Consider the following 22,390-nt stretch of genomic DNA (forward strand, 5'->3'; position numbering starts at 1 on the left):
GCGTCTCCACCTCCATCGTTCTGCCCGGACGCTGAGGTCCAGTGCCGAGGGCCTTCTGGCAGTTCCCTCATTGCGAGAAGCAAAGCTACAGGGAACCAGGCAGAGGGCCTTCTCGGTAGTGGCGCCAGCCCTGTGGAACGCCCTCACGTCAGATGTCAAAGAGATAAACAACTACCCGACATTTAGAAGACATCTGAAGGCAGCCCTGTTCAGGGAAGTTTTTAATGTGTGACATTTTAATGTATTTTTAATCTTTGTTGGAAGCCACCCAGAGTGGCTGGGGAAGTAGTAATAATAATAATAATAATAATAATTATTATTATTATTATTATTATTATTATTATTATTTGTGGGAGCAAGTTCCATAGTTTAATCATGAGCTATAGGAAGACATCCTTTCTTTTATCTGTGCCGAATTTTCCAACGTTCTGCTTCATTGGATGTCCACAAGCTCTAGTGAACCCACTTCCTCCATGGCATGCTTTTGTTTTATAATTTCTGTCCTGTCACTTCTTGCTTGCTTTTTCTCTAAACTGAAAAAGTCTCCCTTGGGAGGTTGCAGGCTCTCTTGGATGTTTTTAAGGTGGCCGTCTGTCATGGATGCTTTAGCTGAGATCCCCTCGTTGCAGGGGGTTCAGACTAGATCAGGGTTTCCAAAACTTGGAACACCACCTGTTTGTGGACTACAACTCCCATCACCCCTAGCTAGCTGGACCAGTGGTCAGGAATGATGGGAATTGTAGTCCAAAAATGACAGGGAAGCCAAGTTTGGGAAACCCTGGGCTTGTGGTCCCTTCCAACTCTACAATTCCATGATCCTGTTAAATACTTCAACCTTTCCTCTTGGGGGAGTTGTCTCTATCCCCTCAATCATTTTGGTTGCCTTTTTCTGAAGCTTTTCCAACTCAATCAATATCCTTTAGAGATGAGTTGACCAGAACTGTATAGAGTATCCCAATTATAGTACCACCTTGTCTTTTGCAGTAAAATATCTTGGGCCAGCCCTGCTTCTCGGGGTAGGCAAGGGAGCCTTTAAGCCTACCTGCCCACAGACTGTCTTGCCAGCGTGGTGCATACTCTAGTTATCTCCTGCTTGGACTACTGCAATGTGCTCTACGTGGGGCTACCTTTGAAGGTAACTCGGAAACTGTAACTAATCCAGAATGCGGCAGCTAGACTGGTGACTGGGAGTGGCCTCTGAGACCATATAACACCAGTCCTGAAAGATCTTCATTGGCTCCCAGTACGTTTCCGAGCACAATTCAAAGTGTTGGTGCTGACCTTTAAAGCCCTAAACGGCCTCGGTCCTATATACCTGAAAGAGCATCTCCACCCCCATCGTCCAGGCTGGGCACAGAGGTCCAGCGCCGAGGGCCTTCTGGCGGTTCCCTCGCTGCAAGAAGTGAGGTTACAGGGAACCAGGCAGAGGGCCTTCTCGGTAGTGGCGCCCGCCCTGTGGGACGCCCTCCCTTCAGATGTGAAGGCAATAAACAACTATTTTACTTTTTAAAAACAACTGAAGGCAGCCCTGTTTAGGGAAGTTTTTAATGTCTGATGCTGTATTGTTTTAATATTTGGTTGGAAGCCACCCAGAGTGGCTGGGGAAACCCAGCCAGATAGGTGGGGTATAAATAATATATTATTATTATTATTATTATTATTATTATTATTATTATTATTTATTCTGCAGTGGAGAATCTTCTATTCAAGGAGGCTCCCATCACAGCTAAGGATGACTTGAGCTTTTTAATCAAGCGGTTTCCCACTGCACAAGTTACAGACAAACACAGGAAAGTAGGTGTGAGTCACACCATGACTGGATCACCAGGAAGTCAGTTGCACACAAGTCCCTTTGAAATAAATGTGCAAAGGGAGTCGTGACTTAACAGAAACCCCATTGATTCCAATGGGAATAAAGTGCAAATGACTTCAATTTGGATCTAACCCAGTGCTCCAAAATAAAGCATATGTGGATTGTGGATTTCGATCACAAATTCAGTAATGTATTCTGTTAAGAACATGAAGTCTGTTCTTGCACGCTACAACTGAGTGCCTGTTCAAACTTTACCTACAATTATGTTTTACGGAGACATGAAAGTCAACCCGAATAGTTTCGTAAGACATCCCTGTGGAATTGTTCACAATAAGGCCATTGTGACTGTCTTTCTTCCAGTGCTGACATTTAGTAAGAAGTAACCACTGTTACACTCTGGAACTTACTTCAAAGCTCCTAAAAAGCACTCCAGATGAGGAAAGGTCATATAAATTAACTTCTGAAAAAGACATAATGTGATCACTTTGTTTAAACCTTTACATCATCTATAATGAAGGGAAACTGACAAAGGTCACACAGTTCACTAAATACAACAATTTCATATTCCAAAGTTAACAAAAGATCTGCCTTAAGCATTTAATTCTGTCTCATTAACGTTCCTCCCCATTGTAGAGGTGCACTTTCTACATGAAAGCAGTGACAGCCACCAAGTTGGTTGTAGGTTTCCTGGATTTTGTATCTTCTTCTTCATCATCATCTAAGGGGATATTCTAGTTCTAAGGGGATGGCTAGTTTATTTCAGGTTTCTGACTTCATTTCCCTTAGTTTTTTTATTCACTGGTGACTTCTGTGAACTTTTATCACAGTCTCTCCTTGAACAGAAATGCGAGATCCTTAATTCTAGTTTGGTTCATCTGGATGTTTGCTATATCTGTGCCATCCTAGCTGAGTTGCAATTTAATCTGACAATTTACCTGAGAGCTTTACAGAATATATGAAACTGACTTAGACACACATGGAGGATCTGAAGAGGGCATTGAATGTGCTCATATTGGCTTGGGTCCAATAAATACCTAGTGTGAGCAGAAAACTACTTACTGTACGCTGGCTCAAGGGCCCCCCACTTATTTATCTCAGTTTTCCTGTAGTTCTACAGCTCCCCCCCCCCATTCCCTAAGGTCCCTTGACCCTCAGGAGTGACCTTCAATGGGTGCAGGCAGGGAGGAGCTTGGAAAACCTGATTGAGAGAGTGGAATTCTGCCATCTCTGTCTCTGGATATGACCCAATGTGCCAAAGTATATAGTCTCTGTGGCAACTGGAATCTGTGGCCAGGATCCAAGGAAACACGAAATTTGTTCCTTGCGCCAATACACCTTTTTGTTGTTGGCATCCATTTGTCTCAAGAGACAATGGAGCACACCTTCAGAGACAAAGTCAAACTGCTGCATTAGCTGCATCAAAGTGACCTCCCCAGGGCACAAGCAAGCCTGGGCAGTGTGTATTGAGGTCCTGGGCTACTCAGGTGACAAGCCCCCCCCCCCCTCGGCCTCACTGATGTGGCCCAGAGTGCCTTTGGACTCAAATAAATTCAGGTGTCCAGCCAGATATTGTAATCTGGAGAAGAATGAGGTTTTATGCTTAAATGGCTTGTCCACAAACAGATAGGATTGGGCTGGTCAATAAATAAACGGTGTGTGTGTGTGGGTGTGTAAGAGAGACAGAGAGAGAGGGGAAAAAAGATTGATTCTTTACAGAAGTCAATACTGTCATTTTGAGACGTTTGTTTTGCATGTGTGTCCTGGCTCACTTTGCTCTTGCATGTTTGATTTTAAGTATGCAGAAGGTTTACAGGAATCATACAGGATACAAAGTGCATTTTGAATGTAGTTGGCCATTAAAGATATTAAATCTGCAGTAAGATAAATGATGAAGAGAGGTTACATATCTATATATTTAGGGTTGTAGCATTTCTTTGTTGGCTAACTTGTTGGGTTACAATTTATCTGAATTCCACGTCTACTCCATTTGCAACTGTTGACAAATAGGGTCATGTGACTCTGAAAACAAAATCAGGTACCACGTAGCAGATAAAGTGATGTGATTGATTTGACACATGATGCTGTGATGTCACTGAACAACCACAAACAAAATCCTTTGGAGCCCCAGTAAATCAGATACCATGTCATAGTGAGTAAATAAGAGAGAGAGAAAGAAATTTCAAATGCAGTGGTAACAAAAATTATCTCAAACTGGGAAAGGAGCCTGAAGCAACAATTAAGGAGGGGGAAATGTGAGCATTAACAGTGCAGCCCTCTAACTTGTGCCAATAAATATATTTTGTGTTTCAATTTATTCAGTTCCATTTTCCACAATCCATTTGGAAAAGTAACAATATTTAAGGAGGCCCTCAAGAGTAGATTGCAATTGAGGAAGTGTATAATGTGAGAAAGATGTAATAAAATTAGTTCTTTGTAAAATTATCCATGTTGAAGACCTTCATTTGTCTACAGACATTTGTAATGCAAAGCAGCTGTTTTCCCCGTACCTGAACCAGTGCAAAATAAGTTTAAGATGATTTAGTCTAATTCATTTATATTAGAGTGCAGTGAATTCTTACCTTATTTGTTACCAGTGTGTGATTCACCACAAGCATATGTATGATTTATTTATTTACTTTGTAAAAATATTTCCACTTCTAAATAATTGTGGCAAATGGGGCCTAAAAAGCAATATGCTTCCAGGCTGGCATTTGCCCTAGTCTCTTTTGCCTCTGAGAGTCCAAACACTGCAAAGCTCCTTTCCAGGCAAGATGTGATGAGTTTTGCTGAAGACTCGGTAGACTTTGAATCGTTTCAATTAACCTGTGTGGATGATTGGGGGGGGGGGGACACTTCCAGATGACCTGTTTATTGAGTGTTCATCCCAATTAGACAATGTTGGCTATTCTGATTTGTTTGTAGGCAGGTTAGATGTTGCTGCATCAAAGCGAATGTCATCCCACACTTTCCAGGACTTTCCCCCCCTCACTTTCCCTATCACAAAAAGTCCATGTTTTGGGGGAGGTGGGTTTCTTATGGCAGGGCTTTCAACCAATTATATTCGTGGAATTTGAATTCTCCAGTATATAGTTGAATCCCACTTGGAAATTATAATTATTATTATAATTATTATTTATTTATTTATTCATTCATTTATACCCCACCCATCTGGCTGGGCTTCCCCAGCCACTCTGGGCAGCTTCCAACAAAATATTAAAATACAGTAATGCATCAAACATTAAAAGCTTCCCTAAACGGGGCTGCCTTCAGATGTCTTCTAAAAGTCTGGTAGTTGTTTTCCTCTTTGACATCTGGTGGGAGGGCGTTACACAGGGCGGGCACCACTACCGAGAAGGCCCTCTGCCTGGTTCCCTGTAGCTTGGCTTCTCGCAGTGAGGGAACTGCCAGAAGGCCCTCAGCACTGGACCTCAGTGTCCAGGTAGAATGATGGGGGTGGAGACGCTCTGGCATCTGAAAGTCCCCAGTGTTTCAACCTGCAGTTGAAGGTGTTGCTGCCACCTCCTGCTCCTCCGATTAGGCATGCCTGCCTCTCCAGCTCCCTGGATAAGAGTGGCTGTGATCACAGCTTCCCCACCAGAAGAAGAGCTTGCATAGGAGTCTGATACCTAGGCCATGGTTCTCTGGGTGAAGTGGGGAATAAGTGAGGTTTGAAAGCGGGGTGTGGGGGACTGGGTTTTACAGTCAGTTGGCATGTATGATAATTCATTGATAATTCCTTGAACTGCAGTGGGGGAGCATTGAATGGAATGCAGGGCACCCATGGAATGCGGCCTAGGACCCACGTACCTATGGGACCGCCTCTCCTGGTATGCCCCGCGGAGGACCTTAAGGTCCACAAATGACAACATTTTGTAGGTCCCAGGTCACAAGGTGGGTAGATTGGTCTCAACTAGGGCCAGGGCCTTTTCAGTACTGGCCCTGACTTGGTGGAACGCTCTGTCACAAGAGAATAGGACCCTGCGGGACTTGACATCTTTCCGCAGGGCCTGCAAGACAGAGCTGTTCCGCATGGCCTTTGGTTTGGACTTGGTCTGACTCTTATGTTTCCCTCCCCTTATGGACTTGATTTATCAGCTACTTTAAAATGAGGCTGCATTTTAAATTGCATTTTAACCTGTATTTTAAATTGGTGACTTTTTTTCCCTGTTATGTTTTTACTGTAATTTTACTGGTGTTAGCTGCCCTGAGCCTGGCTCTGGCCAGGGAGGGCAGGGTATAAATAAATTATTATTATTATTATTATTTCACCTGTGGAAATCCTAATTTGTTTTTCGCAATTGCCATCAACCCAGTTTCCTATATCCTTCAATATTTCTCTGATGAAAATAGGGACATCCTATTCTAAAATATTTTTAATTATTTATACCCCACCCATCTGATTGAAGTTGCCCTAGCCACTCTGGACAGCTTCCAATGTATATAAAAACATAATAAAAATGTGAACATTTAAAAACTTCCCTATGCAGGGCTGCCTTCAGATGTCTTCTAAAGGTTGTAAAGTTACTTATCTCCTTTTCTCGGGGGTTGCGTAACTCCATATCCTCCAACATTTCTCGAATGAAAATAGGGACGTCCTAAGGAAAAGCAGGATATTCTGGGATCAAATCAGAAACCAGGATGGCTTGTGTAAATCTGGGACTATCCCTGGAAAATAGGACACTGGATGGTCTGGTTTCCTCCCATGTCAATATTACTTACACCTTTCCTTATATGTTCGAGGTGGTTTATAGCCATCTGACAAAAAATGCAGTTCAATAAGACTATGAACAACTTGTCTGGAGCATCCCAATAGTTAAAATGCACATTCATAATGTGGCAATTTATATATTTTAAAGAATAAATCTGTTTTTTAAAAAAATCATCCAAACATTCAGTTCATCAAAATTGCATTAGGGGGCTGCCAAATAGGAGGTAGGAGGAGGCATGGAAATGGGTTGGGTTTTGAACAAGGAGGGGTGGGGGAAAGCTGGGAGTAGGAAGGAGAAATAGGGAGTGGAGGTGAAATGGGGTACAATAGGGGCTGCAGGGTAATAGAAGGCAGATTCATATTTCAGTGTACAGTGGTACCTCGGGTTAAGTACTAAATTCGTTCCGGAGATCCGTTTTTGGCCTGAAACTGATAGCTAATGGGGCCTCCCGCTGCTGCCGCGCCACCGGAGCACGATTTCTGTTCTCATCCTGAAGCATAGTTCTTAACCCAAGGTACTATTTCTGGGTTAGCGGAGTCTGTAACCTGAAGTGGTACCCGAGGTACCACTGTAAAGTGTAGAGGAGGCTTAGTAGCTGCAGTGTTTGGGACAAGGAGGTCACAATGGGAGTGGGACAAGGAGGTCACAATGGGAGTGTTTGCAAGAGGAGTTGCAGAAAAGGAGGGAGTGTCGAATATATGCTTTATGGTAATTTATGGACCGAATAGGTATCTAAAGCCATTTGCATGACCAGTCCATGCAGAAAGTAGGCACCCTATATATAGAAATCAGCAAACCAGTGATATTTTAGGGAGCAGGCTAGCAGGCAGGGCCCGTTACTTACATCATAGGAGCCTACACAACACAAAACACTGTTGCTGTATGTAGGTTTTATTTTATTTATTTTTTATCTTACATTTTGGAAATGTACATCCAGGTGTTTTTTCCTTTAAATTTTTTGGAGGCCCTCAAGAGAGTGGGGCTCTAAGCTATAGCTTGTTTAGCACTGGGGAGGAGGAAACATGGACATGCGGTTGAATGGGAAAACAGGCGCACACCAGGGTTGCAAAATAAATGGGATAAGTGGCTTCAGAAATGGGGTTGGGAAGGTGAAAGGGGGCTTAGCAGTTGCATGAGGTGGGATGGGGAATTTTTAGTTCGCATGAGTGGAGCAGTAGCAGCACTGCAGTTTGTTACGGTTGTTAAGAGTTACTGAGAGACCCCTGTTCCCCTCACAGAGCTGGAGTTCTTCGGGAAGAAAGATGGATCATTAAACCGCTGTGAGAACTGTGGCTCTGTGAGGGGAACAGGGGTCTCCTGGCAACTCTCAGCAGCCATAGCAAACTGCAGTTCCCAGGCTTCTCTGGGGGAATCCATGGCTGTTTAAAGCATTATGGCAAATGGTGGAACCTCACACTTATTTTGTGTAAGCGCAACGCATTGTCCTGAGTGTGAATTGGCTATGTGATAGCTTTACATAGCCAATCTATCCTTCCCTTGAGGATGGAACTGTACGAGGTGATCCATAGGTTTACTCCCATCACTGTGATCTTAAAATATCTATACAGTATATAAAACTACACAAGCTTCATTGCTCATAGCCCAAGGAGATCACAATCCACAATTAAAATAAGAGAGAAAACAGATCCTCGGTTACAAGAAAGAAAAGACAAAAATCGATCAACAAAATTTATGGCAGTTTACAAGGAGGAATGCTGCAACATTATCAACCCTACAGGTTAGAAACAAATTAAAGAGGATCAAAAGCCGTATATATTTCAGAGATTATACCTAAATATTTAAGGGTTGGGTTTGTTTGGTTTTTTGAAAAGAAGTTGTCTGTGATATTTAATGTCAAACAAAATGATCAGAAGCACAGGAGAATCCCACCGCCCAATTGATTTTGATGAAATAACAAGACACTTTGTGAGTATAACTGCTGAAAGAAACTAAGGGAAAGGGAAAGGTAGCGTAGGTAGATCATTAATGAAAATTAATAAAGCTGACAACAGGACTGCATTTCTTTGTGTATCATAATGTCCACATCTTCAGAGGCTGCTGGAAAATTAACTGAAAACTTTATTGACATGCAGTGCCTTGGGATGTAAGAATATACGACAGGAAAAGTTCTAACTGCTATTATCCTTTCCCCAGTTACCATTGAAATGTCAGCAGTGCTGATTAACCACTGCACATTAATTGGCATGCTTTGTCTATATGCGAATGTACATATTTGTACATTCACACCATTTCTCGCCATTTATTTTATAATAAATAGTCCAAACAGAAAAACAAATAGAAATCACTAGACATTTACATACAATATGAAGCAAGTCCCTTTATCCTCTGCAACGGTAGCATTTGGCAGATTCAGGAATAAATAATCATTTGTGGTGAGGGTATGCCTTATCAAACATATGCAGATCAGCACTAATTAATGCTAATTAAGGTTTCCTGTCTATCTAGTTGGAAAAACGTCCAAATGTTATGAAATCAGTTAGTATGCCTATTACCCTAATTGTTTTATATGGGATGGATCTTAATTAAAATATGTAAATTGACCTTAATTGCTATATACTAATGGGGGTTCATGTTATCTCTCCAGAAGTGACAAGATGGTGAGTAGGGGTACTTAACCAAATAATTCTATGAAATCCTTAACTAAATGGCCTTTACCCAAAAAAATCATTTTTTATTATAAATTGCCAAAATAACTTATTTACATACAGCATTTTTTTTCTAATTTAAGTGTCTTAAAAACACATACACGCATATATAGGTAGGGAGAGAAAAAATGAAAAAGAAGCTTAATTTTGCTTTCCTCCACAGGATGAAGATTTCCTTATAACTTTATGGTTTTGATCTGAAGTGGTTTGATTATAGCATATTATAATATTGGACTCTTAATATTGTCCATATCATTCACTCTGAGTGCCTAGTGGTTGCTGAGCTCTCTGGCTAGGGTTAGACTCGCTGAAATAAAAGAATGTTTGTTTACTGAAATGAAAATGCTCAAGTTTGCCTGGAGGTTCATTCATTTACGCTCTCTCTCTTTCTCTTTCTCTTTCTCTTTCTCTTTCTCTTTCTCTTTCTCTTTCTCTCTTTCAGTTCTATATAAGGTATTTCACTTCTCATTGTGTTAACACATTGGTGTGGTCCCCGGCCCACATCTAGCTTTGCAACTTTTCGGAATGTATGGCCAATAGACAGCATTGTCTGTGTCCCCATCTTCAGACATTCAAAGGATAGGTGGGAATTGCCTCTATCTGTGTATTATTGCTATTGTTATTGTTATCACTAAATTTAATAAGTCTCTGCACAACAACAACAACAGAGCATTGAGCTGATAGCATCATGTCACATACAGTGGTACCTCTGGTTACGTACTCAATTCGTTCTGGAGGTCCATTCTTAACCTGAAACTGTTCTTAACCTGAAGCACCACTTTACCCAATGGGGCCTCCCGCTGTTACCGCGCCGCCACCGCGCAATTTCTGTTCTCATCCTGAAGCAAAGTTCTTAACCCGAGGTAATATCTCTGGGTTAGCGGAGTCTGTAACCTGAAGCATATGTAACCTGAGGTACCACTGTATTATTAAAACATTAATGGTCAATGTAGGCTTTCCACAAACACGTTTGCGAAATTGATGGGAGAAACTTGCTATCTACTTCCCTATGAAAAGAAAGGGGACCAGGTTGTTATAACAAAGGTGTCTCTCTTTACAACACCTATTGCGACCCCTCTAAGCCCAGTTAGTTGCTCTGAAATAGCCACATCCCATATATGGTTGAACCCAGCCTCAAAATGGTAGCTCAGTTTGTCTGTGTCTTTAACACCATCCATGGCCTACTAGGCCAACTGCTTTCTGCATCACTCCTTTTACCCAGAATCCACTTCTCTCCCTGCCCCTTCTCTGCTGTCTTCCTTGCATGTGTCAGATTCCTCTTATACATTGCACAGCACCTGGCAAAACAGTAATGCCATGGCTGCATTTTCGCTGTAAGATTAGCAGTCATCTGTTCAGATATACGTGGCAGACTATCCTCTATCAGGACATTTCTACATTTTCTCCAAAACCATTTTTTTCTGCACTACTGTGGATGATATCTTCTTCTTCTTGTTTAACTTATTTTTCCCCCTCTCATTGTGTTAATAGGACATTGTAACAAATGTTTCTCCGAGAATAGTACGTGGTGTTACCTCAGGCCCCATCTATGGTCCAGGCCAAGGCTCTTTCCTGAACATTGAGCTCATCAGTGAGAAAACGGCCGCCTACTGGTGTAAAAGTGTCTCTGAGCTGAAGATGGACTTCCCTGACAAAGTAAGTTGAGCTTTGATGCAAAGGAAGTTCCCATAGGGGCTGGAGAAGAGGAGTGAAGGTCTAGTCTGAGAGATAGGTGCTTATGGTGCATACAGTGGTACCTCAGGTTACAGACGCTTCAGGTTACGGACACTTCAGGTTATAGACTCTGCTAACCCAGAAATAGTACCTTGGGTTAAGAATTTTGCTTCAGGATGAGAACAGAAATCGTGCAGTGGCAGTGTGGCGGCAGCGGGAGGCCCCATTAGCTAAAGTGGTGCTTCAGGTTAAGAACAGTTTCAGGTTAAGAACGGACCTCTGGAATGAATTAAGTTCTTAACCTGAGGTACCACTGTATATTCATCCTGTTTTCACATCTTGTAAAAGGGTTCTGCAGGGTTTTGTGGTTCAGGAACCTGCAAAACTTGTTTAACTAGAGGCTAAAACAGGACAAAAGAAATGTGTTTATGCCATGGACTGCTTGCTTAAAAAACTATTTTCTTCTCCAGTTCTGTGTGCAAATACATTGTTTGTACAACAGCAAACAGTAATGCATGTAATGTAGTTGAATGTAGCCATGCATTCAGTTACAAACTATCCTTATTGTAACGGCAAATTTATCACTAAATGAGGATAGATTTTTGTAGCCTGAGTAGAAATCTCTTGGTGCTTATAATAAAAATGCTCTGTGTAATTAGGGCTTTTAGGAAGTTTTTTGTTCATATCCCTGAAAAAAGCATATAATACTCGATAGGGTGTTCATTTTATTTATTTATTTATTTATTTACTTAGACAATACTCAGAAAGGTTTTTTTTTCCCTTTCCTAAATGAACTTAATGAGCAAGTGAATGGCATCATCTGCTCAAATGAGAGAAAAAGCAGAGATGAGTGTACAAAAGAATATCAACTAGTGATTACAGTAAAGTAAATTATTGTGTTATGGTAAATATTAAAAACAGAAGGAAATTTGATATATAATTGCCTTTGCATTGTAATAGAGGCAGTTTAAACAGTAGGTTCAAAAATCATCATGCTAAGAACTAAGCCTTTGTCACTATCAAAGCAGTTGACAGTGCTTTGAATTGATGTTTGGTACAAAAGGAATTGTATTCAGATTATTCAAAATATAGCTGCATTAACTCTTATGATTCACATGGCCCTGACGGGAGTTGAGCTGAACAATATAATTTGCAAGGGGCTGTTGCTAATTTTCAGATGGGATTCAATTGCACACCAGCAAATGCAGGTTGCACAATTAAAGTGGACTTGGTACAACAAGCTCACACCTTTAAAAAGCCATTTTAGTGGATAAAGAAAGTGATAGGAAATGCACTGGGAAGTGTGAGATAACAGCTGTTTGACGTGATTTCAGAGAACCTCTCCACTAGGGAATGGATGCATCTGTCAATTTCGGTTTCTTTCAGTTTCTGATTCCAATTTTAAATTCAGTCCTCCACATTTCAGCCACAATTAGCATTTAGGGAGAAAAAAACCTCACGGAAATTTGTCAGAATCTTAGTGAGAACAAGAGAAAGAGTAAGTCAGGATACTCACTGTGGTGACTGTCTGGAGTCTAGTTGCTTTTATCTTCTCCTAAGATACTCAAGAATGATATTATTTGGTTCTCCAGAGCATGCAGCATAGGAAATATGGCCTTGCATTGACCATGTACAGTGGTACCTCGGGTTACAGGCACTTCAGGTTACAGACTCCACTAACCCAGAAATAGTACCTCGGGTTAAGAACTTTGCTTCAGGATGAGAACAGGATGAGTATGGTGGCAGCACGGCAGCAGCGGGAGGCCCCATTAGCTAAAGTGGTACCTCGGGTTAAGAACAGTTTCAGGTTAAGAATGGGCCTTCGGGACGAATTAAGTTCTTAACCTGAGGTACCACTGTATTCCATACATAGAGAGACATCACAACTGAACAGGAGGCGGCTGAAAATCCCAAGGCCTAGTTAAAAATAATAATTATTTATTTATACCACGCTGATCTGGCTGGGTTTCCCAACATAACAACAACAACAACAAATAATGCAACAAAACATCAAACATTAAAAACTTGCCTGAACCTGGCCACCTTCAGATGCCTTCTAAAAGTCAGATAGTTGTTTATTTCCTTGACATCTGATGGGAGGGCATTCCACAGGGAAGGCTCCACTACCGAGAAGGCCCTCTGCTTTCTTCCCTGTAACCTCACTCCTCGCAGTGAGGCAACCACCAGAAGGCCCTCAGAGCTGGACCTCAGTGTTGGGGCTGAACAATGGAGGTGGAGACGCTCCTTCAGATATACTGGGCCGAGGCATATAGTTAAGCATGAGCAGAGCTTGCTCACTAGGGCAGCCATTGAACAAAGCACAACACTTTCGACTTTCAGGTGAAATCATCAGCTAGAGCAAGGGTGGTGAGTGGATGCAGTATCCCCTTCCTCTGGTGTAGTTCTTTCACCTTCAGTAGGATTGCACAAATGTAAGCAGTCAGTGAATTGGCTCATAATGTCAGTCAATCAGTTTTGATGTGCCGGTGTCTGCCAGACCGTCATTGTAATGAATGGAGCACAAGAAAGGGCTTTAGAAGATTGACTATTAATAAAGACATCCACAATGAATACAGCTTTAAAAAAATATCATTGAAAGTGAGTGACAAGTTTCCCTGAGTGTACATAAGCACTTAGTGACCCTTATTCAGTTTTTGACAGTGCATGTCGTGGCATTTTAATGGAACATTTGATAAATTAAGCTGTCCTGGAAACAGGGATTTCCTTAGCCAAACAGAACTCTTGAGTAAAGTATATTAGTGATGTTTGACTGACAATTAAATCCTTTCACCATTGGTTCAGGAAATATATTTATTGTCAGTAAATAATGACTTGCTAAGCAAACTAAAAAACGTACCACAAGCGCTAAACATTATTAAAAATAAATAAATAGACTGGATAAAGACTGGTACAGGATTGTAGACTTTGGTCACACATAATTTGAGCTGTGGGTTGCCATCACATTTGTGACTACTTCTATACCCCCCTAAGGTGTACATGAAGGGAGTCTTAGTCGTCTAGCAATACATATCTGTCTATAATAGCCACCAAGTGGATTTATTTATTTGCATATATCACCGATCTAAAGGCAAAAAGACTGTGGTGAACAATGTAAAATCAACAATATTCATTTTTCAAAAATAATTTTATTATGAATAGTAAAGGTAAAGGTACCCCTGCCCATATGGGCCAGTCGTGTCTGACTCTAGGGTTGTGCGCCCATCTCACTTAAGAGGCCGGGGGCCAGCGCTGTCCGAAGACACTTCCGGGTCATGTGGCCAGCGTGACAAAGCTGCATCTGGCGAGCCAGCGCAACACACGGAAACGCCGTTTACTTTCCCGCCAGTAAGCGGTCCCTATTTATCTACTTGCACCCGGGGGTGCTTTCAAACTGCTGGGTTGGCAGGCGCTGGGACCGAGCAACGAGAGCGCACCCCGCCGTGGGGATTTGAACCGCCGACCTTTCGATCGGCAAGTCCTAGGCACTGAGGTTTTACCCACAGCGCCACCCACATCCCTCATTATGAATAGTACAATGAGCTAAAAGCAATGGGGGGGGGGAGAAAAAGAATACATAAAACATTTTAAAAGGTTGAGGAAAAAACAATAATACTACAGTAAATTATAATTAAGATTGCAGAACTACATAACATGTATGTAAATGGATTAACTTACTGTTTCCCTCAAATGTCCATTGATTCATGGGTCATGGTGGCTTCAGTAAGTATGTTCCAAATATCATTAAATTTGTCCATGCATAATCTTCGTCTGAAAGCGATCCATTAATGGGTTGCAAGGGCTGTTGTGTCATCTATCCATTGATCGAAAGAGGGCATATTTTGGTCCTTCCAATGTATCTAATGATACAGTAACATTACATTCATAAAACAAATGCAAAATGTGTTAATCTGATTTGTGATGGATGCATCAAGATGGTTGGATCACCCCTCAGGGAAAGCCTGGGTGAAAAGGGGACCTTGAAGTGGGCACCTAAATGCCAATACTGTAGTCCGAAGGGCAGATGTCACCACACTAAAAGGCTCTGACATTAGTGGCCATAAGACAAACTTTGGGAACCTATGGCACCACTAAGAAGGTCTCTTGCAAGGACTGAAGTGGCAGGAGGCGATCTGGTCCCAAGTTGCTCAGGGCTCTATAAACCAAAAGCGAGACCTTAGACTTGACTGGTAGCGTATTGGTAGCTGGCATAACTCTTTCAGCACATAGATAGATAGAGCACACCTTGCTGCTGCATTCTGCACTTGCTGTAGCTTCTGGACCACTGTTAAAGGTTGCCCCACACAAAGCACATTGCAATAATCCAATTAATACAATGAGTGGGGCGGTTTTTGGCATGGTAATTGTAACTATCGTATTGAGAACCTGGGGATGTGGGTGGCGCTGTGGGTTAAATCACAGAGCCTAGGACTTGCCGATCAGAAGGCTGGCGGTTCGAATCCCTGAGGCGGGGTGAGCTCCTGTTGCTTGGTGCCTGCTCCTGCCAACCTAGCAGTTTGAAAGCACGCCAAGTGCAAGTAGATAAATAGGTACCGCTCCGGTGGGAAGATAAACGGTGTTTCCGTGCACTGCTCTGGTTTGCCAGAAGTGGCTTAGTCATGCTGGCCACATGACCCAGAAGCTGTACGCCGGCTCCCTCGGCCAATAAAGCGAGATGAGTGCTGCAACCCCAAAGTCGGTCACGACTGGACCTAATGGTGAGGGGTTCCTTTACCCTTTAGCTATTGACAACCTAGACCTACAGGCTAAGTTTAATATCACCTTTCTCCAGTGAGCTCTGTGAGAGAATTAGGAACTACTGGAATTACTTAAAATTTGCCTAATTACAGTTCCTACAATTCACTGTTGTGACTTTCCCCGGAGAAAGTGGTATAATTTAGATATGCTTCTTGTCATGTAAATATTCCTTTTCAGGAACCTGTGTGTGTATATGTGTATTTTGTGTGTGTATTTTGTGTGTTTGTGTGTGTGTGTGTGTGAGAGAGAGAGAGAGAGAGAGAGAGAGAGAGAGAAAGCGTATATATGAAATTACAGTACTACTATGAAAAATATATATTTATGGTGTCTGTCAAAAACCCTTTTGTCTTCCATACTCTTTATAACTGGGGACTGATATCTAAAATCAACACTTTATTGAGCTATATTTTCATAGCCAAACTATAATATCCTGTCCAGTCTGATGGAATCACAGGTGTTCATTTTATATGAGATGTTTAGGTTCTCGAGCGAAGAACCTTGAAGCTGGAAAGGAAGTGTGCACTATCTCGAAATGACGAGAGTGTCTAAGCAAATGTGTAGATGAATGTCTGGAGTTGTGTTTCTCTCTCTATTTTTTTTAGAAAGAAGGCCACAAACTACACCTGTAAAGTATCAGTTTGCACTCCTGAATGAGCCACTCTGCCTTATTGACTGGCTGTGATTCATTAGCAGGAAGATGCATTACAATTTATTGGCATGAAACACTGTGATTTGAGATCACAGGAAGTACAACATTGCTCACACCAGAAAAGGTGTTCCCTGGGCAGAAATGCATATAGGATACACACTGTATTTTTTTCTAAGGCAGGGAGGAAATTATGTCAAGGGCTTGTGTGCGAGAGAAGTAAGGGCTCCACTTCCCAAGTGTTCTGTGGATTTACCTTCAGTTGTGCAGAATGGCCATCTTTCTCTCCATCCCATGCCTTTGTGTTGCTGAAATAGCTTTTTATGAAATATGCGATAGTCAATGGTACAAAACAGTAACACACATTGGAGATTTGTATCTTCAGTAAGAAGCATCCTTTGCTTAGAGCGCAAGACATTGGTCCTATTAGGAAGGAACGCATTTCACAATTTTATGAGGATGACAAGCACATCTTGAAGACGTTGCCCCAAGGTGTAAAGTAGGAGAAAATTAAAGCTGTTTCTGAAATAATCTGCCAGGCCTCTTCCGGAAAATGAGCTGAGAGCTTCTCTTGATTACTGGGAAAAACAAACCCTTAATGGCAAAAGACAGCTTTAGTACTCACAGCACCTGATCTTGACAATTCAGCTAATGCCAGTGCTGAAAGCTCCTCTATGAAGGAACGGGAGAAGAGCTCTTTGCAAGAATACGGAGCATGGCTTAAAATGTGAGCCATTCTGTAGCTCAGCATTCCTTTCCTCCTGAAATATGATGCACAATTCCATTGTTAAAAGTGCTCTGTGTGTGCACGCGCTCACACACATGAACATTCATGTGCAAAAATACATTTCCATCCTATTGCAGAACCTTGCTTGAATTTTGCATTCCAGCACTGGGAGATCTGATAAGCAGAGCTCACTCCACTGGCTCTGCTGTGACAGGCAGCCCCATCAGGCCTCGTCTCCCCTCCCCAGAGGAGCCATTCCATCAGGCTGCCTCAGTGGATGGGGGGATAGGAGGCAGGAAGAAGAAGAAGAAGAAGAAGAAGAAGAAGAAGAAGAAGAAGAAGAAGCCACCCATCTGACTAGGTTGCCCCAGCCTCTCTGGGCAGCTCCCAACAAAATATTAAAAACACAATAACACATCAACCATTAAAAACTTTCCTGAACAGGGTTGCCTTCAGATGTCTTTTAAAAGTCAAATAGTTGTTTATCAGTTTGACATCTGATGGGAGGGTGTTCCACAGGACAAGCGCCACCACCAAAAAGGCCCTCTATCTGCTTCCCCGTAGCTTCACGCCTCACCATGAGGGAACCATCAGAAGGTCCTCAGAGCTGGATACCTCATTGTCTGGGCTGGACAACATTTCATCCTTTTTACTGGAACTACAGCTCCATCAGGCACCTCCTGCCCCTGAACTGTGCCAGCTGGTCATTATAGGAACAGTTGTTTAGAAACTAGTGCCTGAGTTTTGGTTTTTATTTTCTTCTTCCGTGACTGTCCTTTCCCCCTTGTGTGGGTTGTTGTTGTTGTATTGTAAGCCTGTGGTTAAGAACTGTCTTGTTTTGATTGAATGTAAGCTGCTCTAGGACCTTTTTTGGCTGAGGAGTGGGGTACACATGGATAAATAAAAAATATAAAACTATAGACACACATTCTTCTCAATGGAACAGTGAGATAGGATACTGAGCAGAACCCTGTGTGTTTTTACTCCAAGGCATGCTCCATTTCATTCAGTGAGACTTACTTCCAAATCAGTGAGTGTAGGAATGCAGCTAACAGACCAATCCTAATGAGATGTTAGGGTGGAGTGATGTGGCGGATTTATCACTGTATCCTGAAACCTTGCTGGTTCATGCTGACTAGGATAGAAGGTGCCCCTGGCCCCTTCTCCTTTTCAGCTCCAGCTTTTGGATCATGCCTGTGGAGCTTTGGAACCAGTGAATTCAAGTATACCTGCAGTATATAAATATTGGCCTCAGAATATTCCACAATACCACGAGGAAACAGTTGGGCACAGTTGTAACCAGGAATAATGGGTGAAGCTGAGGAGTTGGCCATGAGCCATCTTTGCCCTTCTCCAGCCCTGGAGCCCAACTGCACAATTCCATTTTCCCAGCATAAGTTCAATAGCGCAATAAGGATTTTACAGTTTGCCAGATGCCATTCCATTGAGTCCAAAGGGACATTTATTGAAGGGATGAGACATTCATCTCCATGGTTTTTCATCATGCCTGTTGCATGCCTTCTCCAAAGAAAGCATTACAGATACTCAGTACAAGAAAAGTTGAATATGCCTAGACTAAAATGTGAAGTACTGGATGGAAGAAAAATTAGTAAGGAAAGATAATAAGAATATACAGATGACTTGAGAAGACTGTAGAATGAAAAGATTATTTTAAATTGTATAATGTGGAGGAAATCGAGTGGGGGCGGAGGGAAGTGGGAGGAAGGAGAAAAGAATAATATGATGGATTGAGGAAATAGAAATGTAAATGTATGGGGGAATGGGGAGTAAATGGTGTTGGCTTTGGTACATTTGTATTGTAATGGAATACAGTGGTACCTCGGGTTACATACGCTTCAGGTTACATACGCTTCAGGTTCCAGACTCCGCTAACCCAGAAATAGTGCTTCAGGTTAAGAACTTTGCTTCAGGATGAGAACAGAAATCGTGCTCCGGCGGCGCAGCAGCAGCAGCGGGAGGCCCCATTAGCTAAAGTGGTACCTCAGGTTAAGAACAGTTTCAGGTTAAGTACGGACCTCCGGAACAAATTAAGTACTTAACCCAAGGTACCACTGTATGTGAAAACCAATAAATAAATAAATAAAGTAAGTCGAAACGGGTGACAGCAGACGCCTTGAAAACTTCATCCCAAAAGCTAGAGGGATGCATGGGAAGGGAAGTTTCCATTCATAGAATTCTAGATTTGGAAAGGACCCCAAAGGCCATCTAGTCCAACTCCCTTCAATGCAGGAATCCTTCCCACAGCCATCCCTGGGTGGGCTCAAACCTTCTGGTTAACAGCCAGATACCGTGACCCATTGTGCCACTGTCTTGTGGAACAAAAAGGCCTGCAAAATTCCTGCTGTTGTCAGTTAGCTCTTCCTTACCCCAGTTTTCCTCCATTTCACAAAGCTAAGTTTACTTGGAAAAGGGTGTCACACTGCTTAGCTTATGATATGCTGGGTATTTCTTTTTAAGGGATTTGCATTCGTTTTCAGTCCCCCATTCCAAAACAATTGTTTCCATCCTTGCTACTTTTTAATCCCAAATTTCGCACCCAATACGGAACCATTCTTCCTGATTCTTGCTGAAAAGAATTAGGCTGTAGGAAGGGGGAATAAGTTTTTGGCATACTGCGGTATGCAGAGGGCATACACAATCATCTTCAATTATTCAGCCCTAGTTTTCTGTAGCTTTATTCTCTGCAATTTTTTACCCTCTCATAAAAATCATATTGAAAGAGCTGCTACTCTCATTTGGCCATTTTGACTATGAGCTGCAGGAATCCATTAATCCAGTAGCTGTCCATTTTAGCTTTGAAATCACAATACTGGTTTCTTGAGGACAGAAATCGATGCTGATATGCACCGTAGCTGATGGTGTTTTTTTAAAGCAGTTCTATGACAGGCCCATCTGTTGACTATTTGACAAAAGATGGAATTCGGAAGTAACACGGGACTAGTAATGCTCATGAGATAATGGCATGTGGGGGTCTCCTAAGACAACAGAGACAGAACTTACAAGATAGAATAGGAAAAGACATCAATATTGTATCATGCATGGAAGTGAACCCTCTGGATGCTGATTAGCTGAGACGGCAGGGTAGCACGGAATGTAAACGCGCTTTCTCATTGCTCAGAATGTTTGTTGTTCAGCTTCAGTGAGGAAAGGGAAAGTTGTCAGAATGGCTGGGATTTAATCCTTACATTTTCTAGGGGAAGGAGCAGCTTTGTGGGACAAACTGTGTCCTGAGCAGAGGAGACAATGACCAGGGGATAATATGTCTGAAGGTGGACTGCAGAAAAAGCTGTGGGCTGAGAAACAGGAACCTGAGAGAAGATTGGGCAGCTGAAAAAGTATTGGTTGCATTTAGTGTATAATGAAGTTATACATACGAGTTATGTTTAGTTTGCTCATTCACTATTAATTAATGTATGAGCTGGTTTGTATCTACTCCCTTATCCATGAGAAATAGATACTAGCGGTTCTTAAGGAGATCCTTAACCTTTATTCATAAAATCCAGTCATATTCTTGGCATATTTCTTTCTACAATTTGCATTCTGTTTGTTGATGAGGGAGAAAAAGAAGTGAAATCTTGATATCTGTTTTGCTCTGGATACCTACAGTTTATTCTAGGAATTCCTATGTTCTCCCTGCTCCTTAATGTGTTCAGGTTAATTTGAGTGTCCAGGCCATCAAACCAGATGCCAAAATGAATGAAGGCTTCGAGTGGCAACTGAAACTCTATGAAAAAATGGGCTGTGAAGTCGATGTGACCAGTACTATTTACAAACAGTATCGTTTGCAAAAGGTTACAGAGAAATATCCTGAGCTACGAAATCTGCCGCGAGATGTCTTTGCAGTTGATCCAAACACTGTACAGCAAACTCCAAACACTGAGGTTCTGTACAGGTGTAGAAAGTGCAGGCGCCTGCTCTTTCGAAGTTCAAGCATCTTGTCTCATGATGAAGGCAAGGGACCTGCCGCTTTTGCTCATAAGAGGCTTTCAAGACCTGCCCCTTTTCACTATGATGACCAGTCTAGGTGTACTTCTTACTTCATTGAGCCTGTGCAGTGGATGGAACCTGCACTCTTAGGAGTGATGGATGGACAGCTTCTGTGCCCAAAATGTACATCGAAGCTGGGCTCCTTCCATTGGCAAGGTGAGCAATGTTCATGCGGCCATTGGGTGACCCCTGCTTTCCAAATTCACAAGAGTCGTGTGGATGAAGTAAAAGGACTGCTGCCCATGGGTACTGTAAAAAGGTGAACTTGGTTTGTACTTCCGCAGTCCAGTCAGTGGCCTCGTTCCTGTTTAAAGGATTGTGTTTCCTATAGGTTTACAGCAAGTGATATGTATGACAGAACCAGTTGAACTACACGTTGAGTGTTTCCAGGAAAGCCGTTTTGTACTAGAATACCTAGACTTCATGTGTCGTTTAAAAAAAAGGAAAAAAGAAAGAGGAGCAGGCCCTAGGGGTAAGCCAGAGCTGATTTCTCACGTGGTAGCGGTCTTTGTGGTGAAGGCTATGAAAACTAGGGTATGGTTCCTGGATGAAACGGTGAGGTCCCTCCCATTGCTCTCCTAACCTGTTGTTGTATCTTCTTCCCTGAATGGTGGGGTTTATTGGGTAGTTTCCTTGCTGGGACAGCATGGCATGAATTTTAGCTTACTTTTATAATCTTATTGTTTATCTTTTAATAATGGTTTATGGTATTTTGTGTAAAGGCATGGACCTCACAAATTTAATAAATTTGTTGTTGTTGTTGTTGTTGAGTGGTATATTTTTGACCAAAGGTATTTTGCACATGTTTAGAGGCCCTTCAGTACTTCACAGATGTTGGAACCTACCAGGCACTGCCTGACAGAAAAAGGTTAATGTACATAATTGGCTGCAAAGTTTGCTGGGACTGGCTCTTTATGGGTAACACGTCTGGGCAAAAAATAGAAATTTGGATCTTCTTTTTGCTTCCAGCTTCTTCACAGAAGGGTAGTAGCAGCACACATCTCTTTTCCAAATGTGGTTCTTTTCCTTTGTGTTTTTCACTTGGGTTTTTGTTTAGTTTAGTTTTTTAGGGGGGTAATATGTAGGCTGATCAAGGCTACTGAACTGGAAAAAAAGTTTGCACATGCCTGGTGTTCCTTTGCTTTAGTCTTCATATGTTCAGAGCTGAGACATGGCACTGAAGGCAGCTTCTCGTATTGAGCAAATGCTGGCTTAGTTTAAGCACTGAATATTTGGGGAAGGGAGCAGATGGGGATATCCACCTTCAGCTGCAAAGCCCAGCTGTTAAGAGCCCTTTGTTGTGCTGAGCTATCAGTTTGGGCCAAGGAGAGTGTGTGTATGTGCTATTTTCAAATATGCAGAAGGATGCCAGAAATACAAGCTTCCATATTT

General features: G+C 42.1%; 2 protein-coding genes across 4 annotated transcripts in view; both read left to right on the forward strand.

The window, feature by feature from the left end:
• Window positions 1-22,390, forward strand: part of DPYD (dihydropyrimidine dehydrogenase) — a 526,421-nt gene that overhangs the window by 335,374 nt on the left and 168,657 nt on the right. For all 3 annotated transcript variants that reach the window (XM_081008554.1, XM_081008553.1, XM_081008555.1), the window contains one exon: window positions 10,680-10,844. In XM_081008554.1, coding sequence (XP_080864680.1) covers window positions 10,680-10,844 — 165 coding nt within the window. The remainder of the gene's footprint in view (window positions 1-10,679; window positions 10,845-22,390) is intronic.
• Window positions 20,682-21,478, forward strand: LOC308479201 (dual specificity protein phosphatase 12-like). Its single transcript, XM_081009642.1, has one exon. It carries the CDS (start codon window positions 20,704-20,706, stop codon window positions 21,259-21,261), a length of 558 nt encoding a protein of 185 aa, XP_080865768.1. The 5' UTR covers window positions 20,682-20,703; the 3' UTR covers window positions 21,262-21,478.

This window comes from Podarcis pityusensis, assembly GCF_964106645.2.
Source record: "Podarcis pityusensis genome assembly, chromosome: 6".
Taxonomy (NCBI): Eukaryota; Metazoa; Chordata; class Lepidosauria; order Squamata; family Lacertidae; genus Podarcis; species Podarcis pityusensis.